The sequence below is a fragment of the Lepidothrix coronata genome, unplaced genomic scaffold (genome assembly GCF_001604755.1).
Source record: "Lepidothrix coronata isolate B3197 unplaced genomic scaffold, Lepidothrix_coronata-1.0 Scaffold29, whole genome shotgun sequence".
Lineage (NCBI taxonomy): Eukaryota > Metazoa > Chordata > Aves > Passeriformes > Pipridae > Lepidothrix > Lepidothrix coronata.
Genome location: NW_016690209.1, coordinates 6531693 through 6551894, shown reverse-complemented (window position 1 = coordinate 6551894; position 20202 = coordinate 6531693). Strand labels below are relative to the sequence as shown.

The window sequence follows — 20202 nt, the reverse complement described above, 5'->3', positions numbered from 1 at the left end:
CTTGGCAATAATCCATCTTTATGTACAGCTCCCACGTGCACAATAAAAATATCCACATCATTATGATCTTTAATTAGTAAACCAGACTCATTTTGTTATCATAAAATAAGGAAGCTCCTATTTCCAGGTCTCCCTGAGCACTTTGAATATTGGATAGAGAGAAACAAGAGCTCTGCAGTATCAAAAAAACCCACACTGTAAGACTTTCACAGAAACTTAATGCTTCAGTTCAGCACTTGCCAACTCTTCTTGATTGAACACACATAGTACCAGTTTCATCGATCCGTGAGTTCCACCTGTATCCTCAACACAACACAGGTTAGGAAACAGCAATCTCATAAGCAGTAAGACCTGGAGCTTGTAATGAAATGAGTAGTGAAGGTCTAACTTGACAAATGTACCAACTGTTCAGAGTGCCAAACCCAAGGGGAAAAGGCTACACTAGCCTTCATATTTCTTCAGACAGAACATGTCCCTCAAGTATCACTGCAGGCACCTGTCAAGCTGGCAGAACTCAAGTTTAGGTCCCTCTTTCCCAGAAGCCTGACCTGGTAGAATTCTGGGATACTTAATACGATCAAATTAAAAAAAGAAAAAAAAAATCTTATCAGAATTATTTAAATCCAATAAACTTCATTTAACCTCTGCTCTGTATAATCATAGTCTGTAAGGTCTTCAAAGAGTACACAGAATTCCAAAACCATAACGAGCTCTGCAAAAAAGCTTGGATACTAGTTTAAGATTACCTTACACCAACAGAGAGCTCTAATGTAATGGCTGTAATCATTTCTTACCCAAGGAGTAGTAATTTTATAAGCATTTTCTATAAGGCAAATGAAATTTGAACACTAGTTTGAGAACAACTGATGTCTGATGCAAACTGCATCCATCAGCACCCAGGAAGCTCTTTGGCTCTGCAGTTCTTGCTCCCTGAAGTATCAGATGACCATCCAAGCCAATTCTGAGAGTAGCCAAGAAATGTCCTGCTTGTTTTTGCATGCTCCTAAACTACCAGAAAAATCATTTCCACAGTTCTTTCGGGCAAAGAGGTTTATTTACTGAAAACACTGTGAGCTGAAAATTCCCCTTCTAATGGGCATCTTTAACAGGATTCCATACCTTAGGAGCACCTTTTTGTGAGCTTGGCAAGTAAACATGTTTGCAGAACTGAAACCAGCAGCCATTGCTGCACCTCCAGTTCAGAATGCTGATGTGTATCTGCCCTTCTTAAGAAGCTTAATAGTCTCATATACAAAATTTGCAGTTCCCGCTCAATCTGACCCACATGTGCCCAAAATAATCATCACGGAACTCTCTCAAAAACTGAGACTCCTTTCTATTGTTTCGACCCCAACAATAGAAAAATATTTTCTGGAACAATTAGCTTATGGTAAATACAGCTGTCTGTGTCTTAAGTTTCCAAAACCTTGAAGAATACCACAGCCTCATTAACTTCAGAAAGCAGGTAACACGTTATTTGGGAAAGAAGAATCTGATTAATAGTTGCTTTCTTTGTTTTTTTTAAACTTGACCTGCAGTGGTATTTAAGCCCAGAACAGGTCCTATGAATAGAAACTTTTCAGTGGGTGTTTGTGATTTTTCTCCCAGTTTATTCCAAGCCTTAAATTGTTACGTATAAGACAGATCTGGGACATCATTCCAATGAGGTCCTTCATAAGCCTTGATAAGTCAAGCCAAAAAACAGTCAAGAATGTTTCCCTTCCCAGTTGAGTGACCATCACTATGGGCATCTGTATAAGCTTGCTTCTGGAGTTCTTTTCAGTCCAAAACAGAGAAGGAAAATATAATGTCATATTGGAGAAAAAAAAACAGATGTGTCTGCATTATGATGTTCTCTATATGCAAAAATAATCAGGCTTCAAAATATGAGCTGACAGACTGAAGAGCATTCAGAAGTAAAACGTCACAAAACTTTCCTGACAATTACCACTGCGTATTCCAAGTGTGATTTCAAAGATATTTAATCATATCATTCATCTGTCAGTTGCTGTCTCTTAGTAATTCTACCACTATAGGTTAACTTCAGCTAAATTGACTGGAAGGATAGAGGTCTCTGAGGACATCAATCATGTGCAAGTTTCTTAGCGTAGGTAGCAGGCAAGAGAATAAATATCAAAAAATCCCCACCAAAGGAAGGGGGAACAGCAAGAGGATAAGGCTGCCTCAGCAACAACAAGCAGAATTTACATAATGAGAAAGAGATCAAGAATATCAGAGGGGAGAAAGTCTAGTAAAATGGCATATAGTAGCTTATATTAAAATAGTAGCACATATTGACAAAAAGGTCATGCTTTCTAAGGCAGGTATGAGGCCATTTCATGTTTCAGAATTAAAAAAGCCTGGAGTGGAATCTCTTCCCCTTTTTCTGATGTTTTGGAATTATTGTAGCACTACTGGAGCACGTTTTACATCTTTACTTGCCACACAAGAAGTTCCTGAGAATTAGAGAGGTCATTGGCTAGTACAACTAGTATGAAAGCCAAAACTCAGTGTTGTTTTTTCCTAGCTGGAAGCCATGAAAGTCAGGAGAATATCTTCAAAACACACTAGGAAATGACTGAAAAAAAATTGTTTCTTTTGCAATACTCAAAGTTTGATCCATTAAAGACATTTTACATGCAGCAGATTGGCATCTATCTGACCTCGTGTTACATTCACTGCAAAAAATTAATTTTGTTATATTGGCAACATCTATGTGAGGAAAAAAGTTATTGTATTCTGAATAGACTGTACTGTGATTAGAATACAACTCAACTAGAAAATTCCTAAAATCAAAAACTACTACCTTGCTTCAAGCATATTTAACACATCTAGAAACAGCCTGTGGTAGGCTGAGCCTGGATGGCAGGTACGCCCCCACCCAGTTGCTCACTCACTCCCCCAAAAAAGAGATGAAGGAGAGAATCAAAAAGGCAAAAGGAAGGGGAGAAACCTCATAGGTCAAGATAAATAAGTGAAAGGGGACATTAAAAAAACAAACAAACAAACAAAAAAACAACCAACCACACATATAAGCAAGGGGCAAGCCAAATCACTAACCACCAGCAGGTTAATGACCAACCTCAGCAACAGCTACTTCCAGTGTTATTGCTGAGCAAGATGTTAAGGTATATGAAGTATCTTTTGGGTCATTTTGGGTCAGATGCTCCAGCTGTATCCCCTCACAACCACCTGCCCACCCCTAGCCTTCTCACTGGGGCAGCAGAGTGAGACACAGAAGAGGCCCTGACATGGTGTGAGCACTATTCAGCACTAACTAAAACACCGGCGTGTTTCTCACAGTCTAAAACACAGCACCATATGGGCTGCTGTGAAGAAAATTAACTCCATCCCAGACAAACCCAGTACCAGCCTGACCTGAAAAGTCCTTTAAAATTAACAACTGAGATCTTTGCATTCAAAAAAATACTGCTGAAATCACTCTTACAGTAAAAGTATGTGATTAATCTAAAGTTGCCTTTGATGTGTTGCTTGCATCTGTCCATGCAGGAGAAAAAAGTATTCATATTTAGCCCTAGATGGTCCATTCAACTCTCAAAAAGATTTCTAGTGAACACCAGACACCAAATCCCAAAGATTAAACTGATAAACTATAGAAGTCCAATAAGTAACAGGCCTTCTGAAAGAGTCAAAAGCTTAACACCCTTGTCTCATCCCTTCTTTACACCCTCAATGAAGCTTCCACACAGCCTGAATTTGAAATGGGTGGACTCTAATCTGAAGTGATAAAGATTATCAGCCAAGCAAGGTTAGACTGTCAAGGCCATACTCAGTGGGAAAAACTGAATCCAGCAGGGTGTGATTAGTTGGAATTGTTCTCCCCAGTATCAAGACCAGGCTGGAGCAAGGATCTAATTCATCACCCTGGATTACACCCTGTAGGACCCAGGCTGACTAGGCTAAGCACATCCTCCAAAACAAGGTTTTCCTTAAGCACCTATTGGGCTGAAACACAAGGCTAGTTTGATTCAGGCTGTCATGTAGGAACTATTGGACGGGGAGTGTGATGGGAGGAAAGAGGGACATCTTTGAGGTTTATTCCAGTATGGATAACATATGAAGATCCTTCAGCTCTTGCAGGATTGCTCAGAATCTGAGTCATCCCATCTTTTTGAAAGAGCTTCTTTAGGAGTGCAGTTTTCAGTAGGGAATACCTTCTAAATGGTCCATGCAAAGTAGCCAAGGAAAGCAGATCTGCTGCTGAATAACTCTCAAAGCATTAATCAAGCATCTGTGCCTCCACTGGAAAAATAAGGGCACACTGGTAAAAAACAACTGAAAATGAGTGAGAGAAAATATATTAATAATACATGTCTTTTATCTGGTGAAGCCTCACACTACTTCAGATTCATTTCAATAGCTGTTCATGTTGCTTAATACGACATGAAGAAAAGACTGCAATTTGACATATTTGGTGCTACATCAAAGCAGCAGAGCAGAAAAGAGTAGAGGCTAACAACCTTTCATAGCCAGTGGAGATGAAGTGCTTCAACAATAATAACTGTTTCTGCAGACAGTGAGAAGGCTCTTCTCAGAGACAAGCAAATCAGTCCTCCAGTCCTGCTGTTTCAAAAACAGTGAAAACCGATCACGTTTCAATTATAAAATAGTCTATTGAGCTCAGGACAGAACCCAGAACAGCAGTGCTGTTCTGTGGGTACTCCAGTACCTGCCATACATTTCTGAGTACCCAGAGGACTGTCACTAGGTTCTAAAGGAAACAATTGTTTTCAAAAAGATTTTTTCATACAAAGTTGGTACCATGCTTAAAGGAGAAATGCCAATAGTGTGTCTTATGTCATTCTAATGAATTTGAACTTTTCAAAAACAGAGATGACAACTCCCTCTAAATGGGAAAAGATTCATAATGCTACTTTTTGACTCCAAGGGATAAAAGAATTTGCTGGCCTACGGTTTCAATTCATTGCAACTCCATCATTTTCTCCATCTTAAAATGCAAATCCTCTTACAAGAAAGGACTACCATCTCAATCCAAATGGTAAGGTGATTTACCCTTTGTTATTAACTGAGAACAGGTAAGGAAGGCTGTTATTACCTTCAGGAAACTAAAAGGTAAAGGGGAGAGTTGCAAGAAGGCACAGAACAGACAGATAGAGACCAAGGCTTTGAAAGGCTTCTGACAGGGCCCCTTGAAGCTTTCTTATCTGTAAGTCAAGCAATCACAGGCAGGATAGACAGACTGGGTTGAAAATTTGTGGACCACTTGGCTCAAAAAGTGACTGACAGGACCACGTCTGGCTTGCAGCGGTAACAAGCAGAGCACCCTGAGGTCAGGTACTGGGGCCCACATTGCTCAACACTGTCACTTATTGCTGGCACGATGACACAGAGCACACCCTAAGGAGACCAACAGGCCACACTCCACTGCTCAAGGGGCCAATACAAGAACCTGCAGGACCTTAACAGAGACCTCTGACCTGGAGCACTGGGTCAGGAGGCAGTTCATGCAGCTCGGCAAGGAGCTGTGCTGAGTTCTGCAGCAAGGATTGAACAAATCCGTGCACTGAGACAGGGAATAACAGCTGTACAGAGATACATCTAATAGTCATGTGGGACAGCAGCCTGGCTGAAAGCCATGAGCATTTCAGGGTAGGAGACAATTCTGCTGATAACTATCACTTCCCTCCAGTTTTTCTAGAAAGAAAAAAGTATTTCTCAAAGTATTTTTGCTGCTGTTTGCAGATTCGTTCTCCTATGTAGTGCTCATTAATATGTTAGCCAGTGCAGTAACACATTCAGAGCTTGCAAACGAGGAGGAAATAAGTTAATTAACAAGCTGAAAAAAGGTTAGGGGGTGAGGGTGGTCTTATAGTTTTCGAAAACTGAAAACACAAGTTACAACTTAATCACCACGACAGAACAGCTTAAGTGAGAAGTGTAAAGACTCATGAACTGAAGCTCCACAAAGGAAGCTCAAATCACATTTTCTCAGAGCAGGTTAAATTAACCTAATGTCAGTGAGCACAAATTAAAACACTGTTTCTTACAGTAAAAATCACTGTCAAAACAGAGCCAAACTTTGCTAAGAATTCAAGTAGTGATGCTTTACACACTTGATTATTACCAATTACCCTGACCATAAGCTTACTCCAGTCTACCTTGGTTACAAATGCTTTCACAATCTGCTCCTCCACTCCCATGAAACATCATAATTTGATAGAAGGTACAAGGAATAACCCTTCCAATAGCAAAAAACATAGCAGTAGTGTTTTGACTGGCAATGAGGTATAAATATGCTCCAAGAAAACTTCAGAAACAGGTAACAAATATTTGTTACCTATTACCTCACAACTATTAAAGCATAAAAACTGTGCGCTTTTTAAGCTTGAAATGTTAGCAGCTTAAATCAAATTTAACTTTGATTTAGATTTGTATCCACAGTTTATGAATCAAACCTTCAAAATATTGATCCTGGACTCAGTCCTACTTATCGACCCCAGAGCTTCTGCATATTAATACATGTTTCTAAACCACAGTGCTTCAGCAGGAATCTAGGGCAACACAGGCACCAGTCCTTAAAAAACACCAGCAGCTGTTGGCAAACTAATTGCACAACTGTTCAAAACAGAGTATTTCTTCTTAGTAAGTTTTAGCGAGATGCAATAGCTTGCTACAGAAAATAGTGCCCTACTTCAGCTTTGAAATGACTTCAGTTAGGACCCAAATACCTGAGTGAATGTGACAGCATGTTAAAGCTCATGTAGGTCATTCTCCCCTTCTCTCTCCCCGTGTTGCCTTAAAAACACCTAGAAAATAATACCTTAACTAAAATTATAGAAGGGTTTTTAAACCATCAAGTAGAGCAAAGCTATTAGCTCAAAGTTAGAGTTCCAATTTTCAAAAAAGAAACTTACAGAAAACCAGAAATTATTACTTCTCTGTATAACTTTGAGATACTCACAAATCTTGCCTATTGGAGACATTTCTGATCATCTCATCTGATAAAAATAGACACAAAAATTAGAAAAGTATAGGGAATAACAGGAAGGGTAAAGGTGCTCAGTGGCTTCCATTTGAGAAGACTTAACTGCCAAAGCTCTTCACCTTATAAAGCAAGCAGTTGAGTTGGAAACATGACACACAATCTTTTAAAAGATGAATGGCAGGCAACTACTAACTATTTAAGACAATACAGGCATTAGCAGACAATTAAATTACCCCACAGATGTTTGAAAGCAAATGCAGAACTCATTGCCACAGATATCAAATGCTCAAAAAGGAACTACAAAATAGCAAATCAACAAACTGAGATCTAATAAAAATGTGTAAGTGTAATCACTATCTGAGGAAATCTTTCACATGCTGCCTACTGGAGTGGGACAGCAACTAAGTGAGCACTTGTCCTTCATTTACAATCATAGAATAGAATCACTAGGGTGGGAAAAGACCTCAAAGATCATCAAGTCCAACCATTAACCAGACACAACTGTGTTCACCACTAAACCATATCCCCAAGTGCAACATCCACATGCCTTTTGAACACTTCTGGGGATGTGATTCCACCACTCCCCTGGGCAACCTATTCCAATGCCTGACCATCCTTTCAGTGAAGAACTTTTATTACCATTTAACTTAAGCCTTAAGATGAATTGCCAGTCATAGAATATCCTGAGTTGGAAGGGACCCACAAGGATCACCTACAAATCCAATGCCATTTTTAGGGCAGTCCTGTACTCTGAAGGATTCAATTTGCATCACCTACTACTAGAACAGCAGATCAACTCCAGGCTTCCCTTGGGCATCTTTAGTACTGGTTAGAGACACACTGATATAATGACAAACAGGAACAACAGAAAAGGAAATGGGAAAGGGAATGAAAATTACAAAAGGTTTAATGCACTATATTGCCAGGTAATGTGTACAAAAGCCATACAACACAGAATGCAGGTCAGAAAGTTTTCACATTTCTTGTATGTTTATGGATTGCTGAGGACACAAAAGTTTAAATTAAGAAAGGAATGGGATACAAACAATACTCGCCAGAGTTTGCAAAAGCCCTTTAAGACATTCTGTAGAAAAAAATCACCAAAATAAAAATAGTTTGGTGTTGCCAGTTCTTGTGTTACAGGAAATCACTAATTAGGCTAAGGCCTGCGATAATCCAATTTTAACTAAAATTACCACATGTATATATTTTTATAGTGGATCTGGATGGATTTTAACTGTGTAAAGAAATTCCCAAAATAACATACAAATATAAATATATATATATATAATATTAACAAGATTTACAGCTTCTTGATCAGTAAGTCAACAAATTAATACCAGCTCTGTAACCTGGTAAGTAAGTTAATACTCCATTTTTTTGATCCTCTTTTTCAAAAGAACATCCTCACATACTTCAAATCTCGGAAGGATAAGGAAGCTTTACCAAATTCTCGGCCGTAGATACCGCATTGTCCTGATTTGTTAATCTAAGAGAAGCACATTGTACACAGTAGAGGGCAGCAGTTCTCCACTGCCACTCGAAAGCATTTCCCTGTTGGCAACAGCAGCATTTATTTAAAGATAAGGATGCAAACCACTAAAGTATAGATTAAATTATATTCCTTTTTCCAAAGTCTTCCTTTTACAAAAGTACACTACAAATTGAAAATACAAACCAAAATAAAAAAAAATTCACTGTGATTTCCAAGCATCTGATTTGATCTAAAAATAAAACCTGAGAAGAAGCAAATTGATTCTGCCAAAAAGTTTTTCATTTCCTTCATTACAGTCACAATCTGGTACCAAAGTTGTTCCAACGTGATGTTTATAAATTGCAGTGCACTGGTGAATCAATGCACAAAATCTCATTTTGACTTTATTCTCTGAATAAATAGATGAAGAAACATTTTAATTAGTGGTAAGAAAAGTAAAGGTTTTTAGATTGCCACTTAGTAGGCAGGAAGTTGAAATAATCCTATTTTGAAATTAATTTTCCTGTTTAATGTTATCAGATATTTACTTCTCTGATCCTTGTGACAGTAGAGTTACATTAGAATATGCTACAAATAGTGCTGACAGGATTTGAGATGACTAAAAATCCTCATTTTTGGATCCAACCCAAGCTGGTGCTTTTCATTGAAAATCATGCAAAGTGAAACAGATTTTTCTGCTAAGCCTCTCAAACAACCTAAACCCATAATAAACAACTTAATGTGACCTTTAAAATCATCCAGCTACATCATAATGGGCTCGTGCTATCTACATTATTGTTATAAAAGCCTTTTATTAACTAATTACTTTAGCAGCAAGGATCCTTTTGATTTCCAGCTTTAATTTATTTTAGCTTAATTCTTATTGTTCCCACTTCAACATCATCACATTTGAAAAGTCACTGGCATCTTTCGTTTTTGGAAACATATTCCCTGTGTCATCAAGACAAGCTCTTGCAGCTTCTTCCTTCCCAGATGGTATTTCCCTCGCTGCTCTAATAGCACTTCCAGCTGGGAATGTACAGTTTGCAGTGGCACTTACATAACACTATAAAGCAGAACTTTTCCATCTCCTCAAAATACCTTGATGGTCTCCAAGGAGTATTTCAATCGATCAAAATAAGACCAGGAACGGAGTTATGAAGATCATGCTGCTTCCAGCCCAAATACAGACTTCTCTCCAGTCACCTGAATTCCTTGCCTAAAACCAGCTGTGTACATCAGATCCTGTAAACAACCTATCGGGAAGTTAGGAAATAAAGAAAGTGATCCATTTCTCACCATAACAGTGATGTTTATTTCCAGGAAACTTTCTACCCACAGCTTTTAAGATGCATTTATTAATAACAGATCACTAAGTTTACTACTCCTCCTCATCCCAACTGGAATTTTTAGAGCATATAACGAGTCAAACTTCAATTAAAAAGAAAAGTCGCAAGTAAAAGTATTCCCTTGCCATTTCCTTAGCCTGAAGGAAAAGGAAACACAGCAGGTAAAAAAGATCTCATGTAATAAAATAGTCCTACTTTTGCCTTCTGGAATACTGTTAAGTTATTATTGAACTTAATTACAAATAGCAGCAGAAAGGTGATCTGGGAGGGGTTGTTCTTTTATAAATGAACTACAACAGCATCATCACTTCAGACTGCTGAGTTATGACAGACATCCCTTCTTCATTTTGAGTTTGGAGGTTTGTTGAGGAGAACTGTACCTGAATTAACTATTATTGTGCTTTTCTAAACTAAAGCTAAAGCAATCAAAGCAGATTTTTCAGGCTCGGTCTTGTGATAAATAGTTTCATTTTACCACATGTGAATGGCTTGAGGTTTTTCTTTTTTCCCAACAGAAAAATAGCAACCAGAAGAAAGAAGTTTTCTTCTGGGTAAAACATTTACAAAAAGATACAGGAATGTACCACAAGTCAAATATGCACAATTTTTAATTACTATGTATTTTCAAAGAAATAATAAGTGTACAAAAGTCAAAGGCTATCTTTTAATTACAGAAGAAAAATGGACTAAGTCCATCATTATAACACTACAAGGACTTCAACAGAGCTATTATACTGATAAATAAAATATAAATGCAAAAATGCAAGAAGCAGTTGTTCAGTTCCAGATTAATTGCTACCATGCTTGGCCAACCCACCACCCCTGCAGCTGGAAAGCCCAAGTCAGAAGAGCCTTTGTAGTCTGCTTAAGAGAAAAGCTCTGGAGCTTGGGATACACCACTGGCACATCTTGTGTCACACACACAACATGCAAACCTCAGGGGGGTGTCTTCACCAGGCAACAAAGTTCTGCTAAATGCAGGTGGCTCAATGCAACTATGGCACAATTTCTCCAATAGTTAAGGAGAACAAGCCACAGAGGAGGGAGAATTCCCTGCAGTGGTGCTCCCTCTCAATGCCACATTTGAGAGAACCATGACTGGTGGCTGGCACACTCAGCCCCAAACTCAGAGCAAAAATGTCCTCAACATTTAGTATTTGTGGGCACAAGTAAACCCACTGTTAGGGCACAAAGACTGACAGAAGGAAGTAATTATTGTTCTAATGTTTTAACAGCAGATGGGAGGGAATCATTCTTCCAGGCAATATGGATTTGTCACTAAAACCCTCTAAGGCCTGTTCATTCTCTGTTGGGCATTTAGATGAATTCAGAAAATGCTGATGATTCCTGCCCACACTGACCTTTAATACAGCAGCTCTCAGTTACACTTTTAGTATGTATTAGAATTTCATTAAAGTGTGTCCTTGCTTCCTCCAAACCCAAGTTGTGGCAGCTTATGGTCTTCAAAGAAACATCTCAAAAAAAAAAAACAAGCCACAAAACAGCAAAAACCACACCACCACAAAAAACCCACAAACCTAACAAGGCTGAATATCACTTAAATAAGGATGGTCTCCACCTGATCATGTCTTCCATGTTTTATTTTTTTTGGTCTGATAAATACCAGTCTTAGGAATGAGATTCAAGAAATGTTATTCCCACTTATGAAAGTATGAGTAATACCCACTGACAAAACATCAGACTATGATTAAGCCTCAAATAAAGTGTAAAAACATCCCTCATGCTAAAGCCCTGGTGCAAGGCACTGCATTCACAAAAGGAGTGATCAAGCACAGTGCTAGCTAGTAAAACAGATCTGACTAGCAGCATACCAGATAATCAACTGGTGAGCTCAGCCAGCTTGAAATCTCACTTCAAATAAGGGAGGAAACCTTTTGGGTTTTTTGCCACCAAGAAATTTAAATACCTCTGCCTACTGAAGGAATCGTGTTGGAGACCATATGCCCAACTACGAACAACCCTCCGTTTATTCACCCACTGTTTTCATTACAACAGGAAACTCTGCCAAAGTTGTTCACTCTGAGGGTCCAGTTCCATAAGCAAGAGCCAAACAGAGCAAACATTTTGATTCTACTGTAGAGATAATCACTGCTCTTCTCACCTTCTCCTTCCAAAAGTGTTGAGCTGTTAAGTCTTACCACTTTACCTGCCTTTTCACAGGCATCTGAGTCACTTTAACTGCTCAACACTTTCCAACTCTCCATCCCACAGCTACCTTTTCATAGGTCTAGTGCTTATTTGACTTTTCCATGAGCTGCCTTCACTCAGTAGCCAGCACAAAACCATACCAAGTTCTACCAGGTTCCTGGCAGGTGAGCAGTAAATAAAAGGAGGTAGAAGCACTCTCAGCAGCAGCAATCAGATTTCACTGTCACTTATGAAGCCACAGATTGAATTCTCTCCCATACTAAACGGGACAGCAAAGCAAAACTGATCAGAAATTAATGCTTCACCACTCTGCTGCCCTTAATCCTACCTGGAAAATTACCCTGGTTATGATCATCAGCTCCTCTGAATAAACCCACACAGTTCCAGGCAGGCAAATGGAGCTGTGAAAGTGCTATGAAGGGGTCTTACTTCTAGGATTGATTTCAGAAAGTTATTCTCTGTTTTTACTGCTGCATTCAGCATCTCCAATCTAAACATATTCCATACCATATTCTCAGAGTCAGTCCACAAGCTGTGTAACTCAACTGCTGGAAATACTGATCTTTAACAGGCATTTGTTTTATCTACTCTTCAATCAATTCCTAACTAAACATACCCAGAACTGATGCAGTAACCATATACAACTCATTTGTCTCTTATATCTAGTATTCATTAGCAGCTTTTATTTTTAAAACAGAAGGAAAAATAAGTACAAACACACACAACAACTAAAGAGATTCAGGTGAGATTCATCAGATTCATGTAAACACTTCAGGTACATGGTATCCAGTTTCTTCCAGCACACAAACTCCAACAAACTTCACTGATGTCTCTGCCTGAATAACTACACAATTCTAATAACTTTTGGTTTATCAACTAAATGACCCTGTATGCTTGCAGTCATTTAGAAGTAGCAATCAAACAAAGATTATATCTCTGGAGATGCTCTGTATAAGAAGTACATGCCACAGATTTATACCTTTGTTTTGTATTCTGTGTGCATTTTGGTGAGACAGACAATCCATGTAAGAGAAAGCCAAAGAATACTACAGAGCAATTACCTCTGGCCTAGGAAGTCCTTGAGTCTTAAACTGTTGCTGGTTGGGAGAATACCAAATAACATGTTAACAGAAAGAGAACTCAGATTCAGAGAATCCCCTGAAAAAGAAGTTAAATGCAGAAAGTTTATTATATTCTTCTATTCGATACACATTACTAATGATTTGCCTTATGTCAGTCTATTTTCTCATACTTTCTCAGCACAGCTTTTCAGATTTTGTTTATCAGGTCCCTTTATCATTTCCTCCACTGTCACTCTGTGCCATCTTCATCACTATTGTTGTCATCATTTATCACCTTCAAACCTATTCATCTTCAAAACTCAAGAGAAACCACCTTCAGTTCCATCCATAGAATCCAAAATATAGCATTTCTTAACTACAACCTCCAGATCTAACCAATCTCATGCTATGTGATGTTGCACAGGACTTCTTTATTTGCCATGTAGAGTAGAAGCATGAACCCCTGCCAAAGTCCATTCTTTGCATTAAAACTGCAAACTTTTTAAAGACTTGTTTACAACCACAAATGCAGGCAGCTGGGACAGTTTCTCCTGGCATGATCTCAAGATCAGTATTCTCTGCTTGCATTCCTCGTCGGTTTTGTCAAATACCCTTTAAACCCATTTACAGCACACATTCCCCATGCTTGGTCTCCTATTCCAAATGAAAGTTGGCCAATCCTTCAGACTGCAGACAACCATCCTTGATTTTGACACCAACTATCTGGTAGGCAGCTGTTTCTTTGGCATTGCATTATACTTCAAGATTACATGCAAGAGCAATTTCATACCATCTGCTGGTGCTGCCAACATTGGTGAGGCACCATTTTTTTCACTTCCCAAAGCTTTTATGACTGATTCTGTATCCATTTCTTCAACACTACAACCAGATGGCGTACCAAAGTCAAGTGATCTATTATTAGCACTACTCAATTGGCTCACCAGATAACTATGATTTATCCAATCAAATATGTTTGGAAAGCAATTTGCTTTTTAGTGAGGACGTGGAATGTTGGCAAAATGAAGTTCTTGGCCAAAACCCATCATGACACATCATTCACACTGCCAACTTGGAAGGGCTGTTGTAGACTATTAAGCCCTCAACGTATTTCTTAAGCTTTGAGTGTAATAATTTCCCATATAATTCATTTACATCTCTTCTACAATTTTAAATTCTTAATTCTGTATTTTATTCCTCCCCTTAGGAAAGCATCCTCCTTTGGGCCCACCAAGTAATTTCTCCATCAAGTTTATACATAAAAGCTTAGATTTTAACTGTTTCTGTTTTTACATAATTGCCTCTCATATCTTATTTCCTACCAACATTGGACCTTTCAGGTTTTATCCACACAGTAGCTTTAAAAGGTTAAAACTTGCATTGCAACATCTTATGTTTTTTCAAGCACTTGTCAGATCACATACACTGGAAAGCCACCAAGATGGTCTTGGCAGAAGCACAAGGAAGAAAGGTTCAGGGAACTGGTCTTCTTCAACACAGAGAAAGGTGCTTGGCAGGAGCCTTTTAATGTCTAAGAGGAGACTTCCAAGAAAACAAAACTTGGCCCATGTGCACAGCAGGAAGAGAGACTACTTCAAACTGAGACAGGGCAAGGGGGTTTACAAAACCCAATCAAAGCCCTAAATGACCTGGTCTAAGTTGATGCTGCCTCTGCTTTAAGCAGATGGTTGGATGAGATCACTGCCAATGCATATTCCGTTATGCACAACTCAGTTAAATTGAAGGAAATTCCAAAAACTGACAATAACAACAGTGGGACCTTGAACTACAGAGCAATGCACAACCAAGTGAGGAAATCTGCAAGAATCACAAATTCAGTGTCACCTTTCCCAGTTCAGCCACACTGGCTGTAGCTGAGCTCCTGTGCTCAGGCACCTCACAGCCACAACACGGTGCTCACCCGGAACAGAAGGAACCCAGAATTTATGAGGTCTCACAGCTTAAGTTTAACAACTTGGGAAAAAACCCTTCATCTTTCTCCCTTAGTAATAGGTTGATACATCATACCTGCTTCCCCTGTCCAGAGATACCTTGTTTCTGACAGTAGCCAAAACCCAGTACTGGACTACCCAGTACTGCTCTGGTGCAGCCCAGGATACTTCTTAGTGTTTTGGAATAAAAATGGTACAAAGCAATCGTTCTTTCACACTAGTCAGACTAGAAACATTATTTAAAGCAATTTTACATCATTTTCATTTTAAATTCAACTGTTTTACTGGAAGTGTACTATGGAACAAACAAGCTAAGAATGACTGCTCAAAAATAGCTTTTTCTAGAAAAATCAATGGTTTTTCATATTCTGTATTTTTAAATGCCATGAACTCATTTAAAACTGTGACTTAAATAAAATTCATTACTGTAAGCTCAGCCCACGTGCTTGCTCTTAATAGTATCCATGGTTGCAGTGATGCAAATTTGCCTACCTACATCAAACCAAATGTGCCCACATAAAGAGAAAAAAATACTGTATTAATCAGTACTCTTTGCACTAGATTTGGGCAAAGTAAACCATTTAGACCTTTGAAGACAGGACAGAAATTAGTTTAAGGACCTGTTCACCCATTGTGACTAGACCTTAATTCCGAATTAAGCAAAACAGAATTATCAGAGATCAAATTATGAAAGATTTCTCAAATTCATTAGGAAATTCCTCTTGCTGGCCAAATCCTTCTCTTCCATAGTCAGAAATAAAGAGTAACAATGAATTGTTTCAAATACTCCTCCACTTAAGGTGGAGAAAGGGGAAGCACAAACACTATTACTAATCTCATCACACATTGCTTAATGCTGATTTCAAAATTGCCTTACTTACATGCATCGATTTTCCTTAGCATTTGAAAAACAGGTTTATGCACAAAACCAAGGAACATACTTTTCATTAGACTACAACTTCCAAGTAATCAGATACCGCACTACAAAGGAAAACAATCAGTTCTTTTATAAGCCCCACTTTAAATAAACAGCTTTAGTTAAAGCTACAAGGTACTACAGCAGCATTTAGTTAAATGAGGCCAAAACTTCACATGAAGCAGGCAGGAAGGATTAAGTGCTGATACCTCCAGGTGGAAATGCATGAGCAGTCTAAGCCCATGTAAGACTCTGTAGTGCAGAGATGATCTCTCCCTCTCCCCTGCAACATTTCTGTGAGCAGTCTTACTTCCTTAATACCTATAGAGCTAAGTTCATCATATTAAAAAACAACTTTTTTTTTTCCTCAGAAAATGTTTTCTGTTGGCTTAATTTGCCAATATAAATTGTCTCTCTGCTCTTAGACAAGTAGATATGGGAAGGTGAACAAATGCACAAAATTATAAAAATGACAGATCTAGCCCTCTCTTAAAATGAGTACAATAAAATTAAAGTACATATCAATATAACTGAAGTCAAGCAATTAATATCCAATCCCAATCTCATTGCACAAAAGAGAATAATCTAAAATAAATAAAGCAGAAATGCCACAAATTAATGTTATCACCCAAACGTGATTTAAAAAGAAATGTTTCACTTCCAAAAAAACCTCAGCAGTTCAGACACAAGAAAGACTCCTTTGCTGGTGAGAGACAAGGTAACTTCACTCATTCCAACCAGCCTTTGCTTCCTTGTGTCAAACAGAACTGGGAAGCATCTTGAACTTTTCTTTTATAAAAGCTATCATTAAATCCACCTAATATTCTCAAAGACATTAAATTTTATTATATTTCTTGAGAAGGATGTTTGTATAAACAAGTTTCATGCTTTCAGATTATCCAGAAGAACGCCAGAAATCAAAGTAATTTGTAAAAAAAAAAATTAAACCAGAAACTATTTAAACATCCAAGGAAAAGGGAACAATACAGAACAAGTTTACCACTTGAAGAAAAATAAAAAGCCTCCACAAAAACAAACTCATCAAGTCAATATTTCACAAGCATACTACTAATACATTCTGTTTATGCATTAGATTTTCTCTTTAGCAGTTACAAGTGGGGCATATTAAAAATGAACATACATAAAACTTTATCCTAGCACAGAAGTAATGACACTAAGTGATCTGGGTGTTTTCATCTCAAAGCAGCAAAATATCAAGATAATAAAGCATCTTGAAATATATCCATCCCTAACAGGATTTGCCATTCATCTTCTTCTCTTTGATCATTATTTTAAACATAAGGTCACATAAAACATTATTTGGAATTCCTCATTCTGAAATAAAAAGCAAACTACTATTTTAGCATGTTTAAAGAGAGTGAATTTTTATAGAAGAGAGTCTAACTGCAGAATGAGAAAATAAATCATTCTACTACACTTGAATTTTTCAATATGTGCATAATTTTCAATATGTGCTCTTCAAAGAATTAACATCTATGATTGTTCTTAGCAACAACTACAGAATTTATTTAGACAATATCTGCAGTTTAAAGTTAAAAAATCAACACTAGAAAACCACCAAAACATTTTCATTAAAGAAAAAAAAAACCTGAAAGATTCGACAAAAACCGAAAGACTCAACAAGAACTTCAAAGATTATAGGCATTAATCAAAAGCTTTATTATCTTACCTTTGTTGTTACAATGCATAAGCAATCCATTGTTTCAGCATAGCAGGTATCTTTCCAAACATTTAAAAAGGTTTATTTTCAATCACAGCTAAACACCATCTCAACAGAACGAGAAAGAGCAGACTTATTTAATAGTCAAAACACTGGAGTGAGTGCCAGGTTTCCCTTCGGATTCATTCAGAGGTAGAAACAGCGTGGAGAAAAAGCAGCAGGCTAAAATACAAATGCTCTAAGTTTCATGGAAGATTCTTAACCTACTTTGATTATCTATGTCCGAAAAACTTAAATGTATCCTTGAAAATATCCTACAAAAGATGTCAAATCCTGTTCCATCCCAGTTAAGTACCTCCTCGTATTCTATTTCATATACTCCTCTTTCAGGATTACCTAACACATGAGCATCACAGGGAATCATTTGATGAAATGCAATACAAAATTATTTTACAGCAGAAAATCTCAATTCAGCTTTTCTTAGCTGGTTACAATTTCTAAAATGAAGCGTTTGTTCAAAAATAGTTTTGGTTGCAAACAAGTATTTCTCCTCTAACGTCATTTCAGCATTTGCAGACTGCAAAATAACTGATTTCCTAAGCAGTAATGAATGGAATATTCCATGTAGAACAGGGAGACAAGAAAGTGGCAAGGAAAGAGTAATGCATATTGCAAGAGAAACGCTATTTTGAGCCTTGAATTAACCTAGAATTTCATTTCCTTTTGTAAGGCTGTAATGCAGTGACAAGGCAAAGTTTGTATGTGCAGGCATTGTCTCCTCAGTCTAATTAGCACGGCTGGGGAAAGTCTAACACTTGGGCACAAAAAACCCACAACATCTGTGTACTCTGAAACACCAACCTGACAGTTTCATACATTGGTAAGAACCTTATTACATTCATTTCCCACAAGAGGCACTGAAAGCAAATGGTCAACTCAGTTTCCACTCCCTTGTCCTAGGAGGTCTCCTGCTACCACCTTTGCTGCAAACGCAGTGAAGTATATTGAAAAAATTCAGTAAGTAAATTCAAGCTATTAAATCTTATCTGCATTATTTTGCTTTTAGCCCAAGATGTACAGCTAGTGACACTGACTGTATTTTGCATCGGCAAACAACTCTAGAACATACTAAATATGTATCGAGAGCATTCCCTTTAAGCTTTCTGCAACTTTGCTCCACTTGATTCCCTGGCTCTGCTGGAGGGGAGGGGTGGGGGGCAGATTGGTATGTAAGGAAACTATTCTTCCCAAAATTACACATTTTATTTTGCAGGCAGTTGTTACCTTTATAGGACAAACTGGAATGGAACTTTAAGATAAATCTTCTACTATTCAGCCACTAAGAGGATTTTTTAACTTGTGCAACCAAGTCAAGCCAGAGATATGTTTTATTTTTACACTGTCTATAAAATCTGTGAAGAATTTCTACTGTGAACACCAAGGTGAAGTTCTCACTGCTACAAAGCATCAGTGGGAAAAATACATGTCTTTCAGACTGGTAAGGCTGAACTCAGACAGAAGGCTAAAAGTTCTAACTTCAAAAAGCAGAAAAGCAGCAGTTAAGCGGATGGAACATTCCTCTGTCAGAAAAGGTGGGGGTGATTACTTTCACAGCTGAATGCACACAAGGTATCCCACAAAGAAATTATCCTTGCATTTACCAAGTCTTGTTTTGGGAAAACTGTAAGGTTCAGAGAAATTAACAAAGTGCAAGTATCCAAAAAGTTAAGGGACACTAAGCAAATACATTTTTCAGTGATTTGGCACATGTCCACTGTCCAGCCCAGAAACATCTTCAATGACCATACAAGACATGAAGTCAGTCCAAACATATGTTTCTGGCACAAATCTCCCTAGGAACCCCAACAGCACACCCAAACTTGGCTTGTCCCTCATGTTCAGTCTATGAAGGGCAAAGATTAATGATACCTTCTCAGCACTGAAATTTCTCTGCTGGTTCAAGATCAAGCTTTCTGCAGACTAATCCTGTCTACGACCAGCATATGTTCAGAATCAGTCACTTCTATTCCCCTCATTTTTATGTTCTCTTGCCTTCTCTGGGACTCTTTCAGAACTAAGTATCATTATCATGCCATTTTTTCCCCCTCCCACTCACTACCATCCTTCCAACAAGACTCAAGGCCCGTTAGTCTTTCCACAGTAAGCATGTAACTCCCTTCAGGCTGCCAATGCAGACTACAAGATGTAGAAAAGAGACCTTTCCAGAAAGGTGAGGAAAAGGCATTTCCTTGCTGAGGATTTGTGGATCAGGCTGCTCATCAAGAACAGGCACACTAAACACTTCAGAGCAGAGGGCACAGACAAAGTCACCTCATAACAAGTGTGCCTGAAAAGTAGTAATGCATCCACTGCATTACAGAGCAGAACAGCTTGTACAACCAAGGTCCATTAGAGCCCTTTACCAATCACTGCACCGCTATGATGGATTAAAAGTCCTTCTGGTAACTGTGTACGTGGTTCTCTCAGGACCCATCTTCAGCTACCCATGTCCACAAACAGGAAGAGAGATGGCAATCACACATGCTATACAGTAGAGTGAAAAACATAGGGCACAGATAGATAAGCACTCAAAGAAGAGAGCACTATATATTAAAAAAACCATTTCCTAGTCCAAA

The 20202-nt window shown here is 38.2% G+C and overlaps 1 protein-coding gene across 20 annotated transcripts in view; it reads right to left on the bottom strand.

The window, feature by feature from the left end:
- The window catches only part of DLG1 (discs large MAGUK scaffold protein 1), a 144658-nt gene that overhangs the window by 101004 nt on the left and 23452 nt on the right, over window positions 1–20202 (bottom strand). Inside the window, exon 1 of one of the 20 annotated variants that reach the window (XM_017810584.1) lies at window positions 17576–18143. The exons of the other annotated variants lie outside the window; for them this stretch is intronic. Within the exon in view, the coding sequence (XP_017666073.1) occupies window positions 17576–17605 (30 nt within the window). The 5' untranslated portion in view covers window positions 17606–18143. Of the gene's footprint in view, window positions 1–17575; window positions 18144–20202 lie in introns of those variants that run through there. 20 annotated transcript variants of the gene reach the window in all.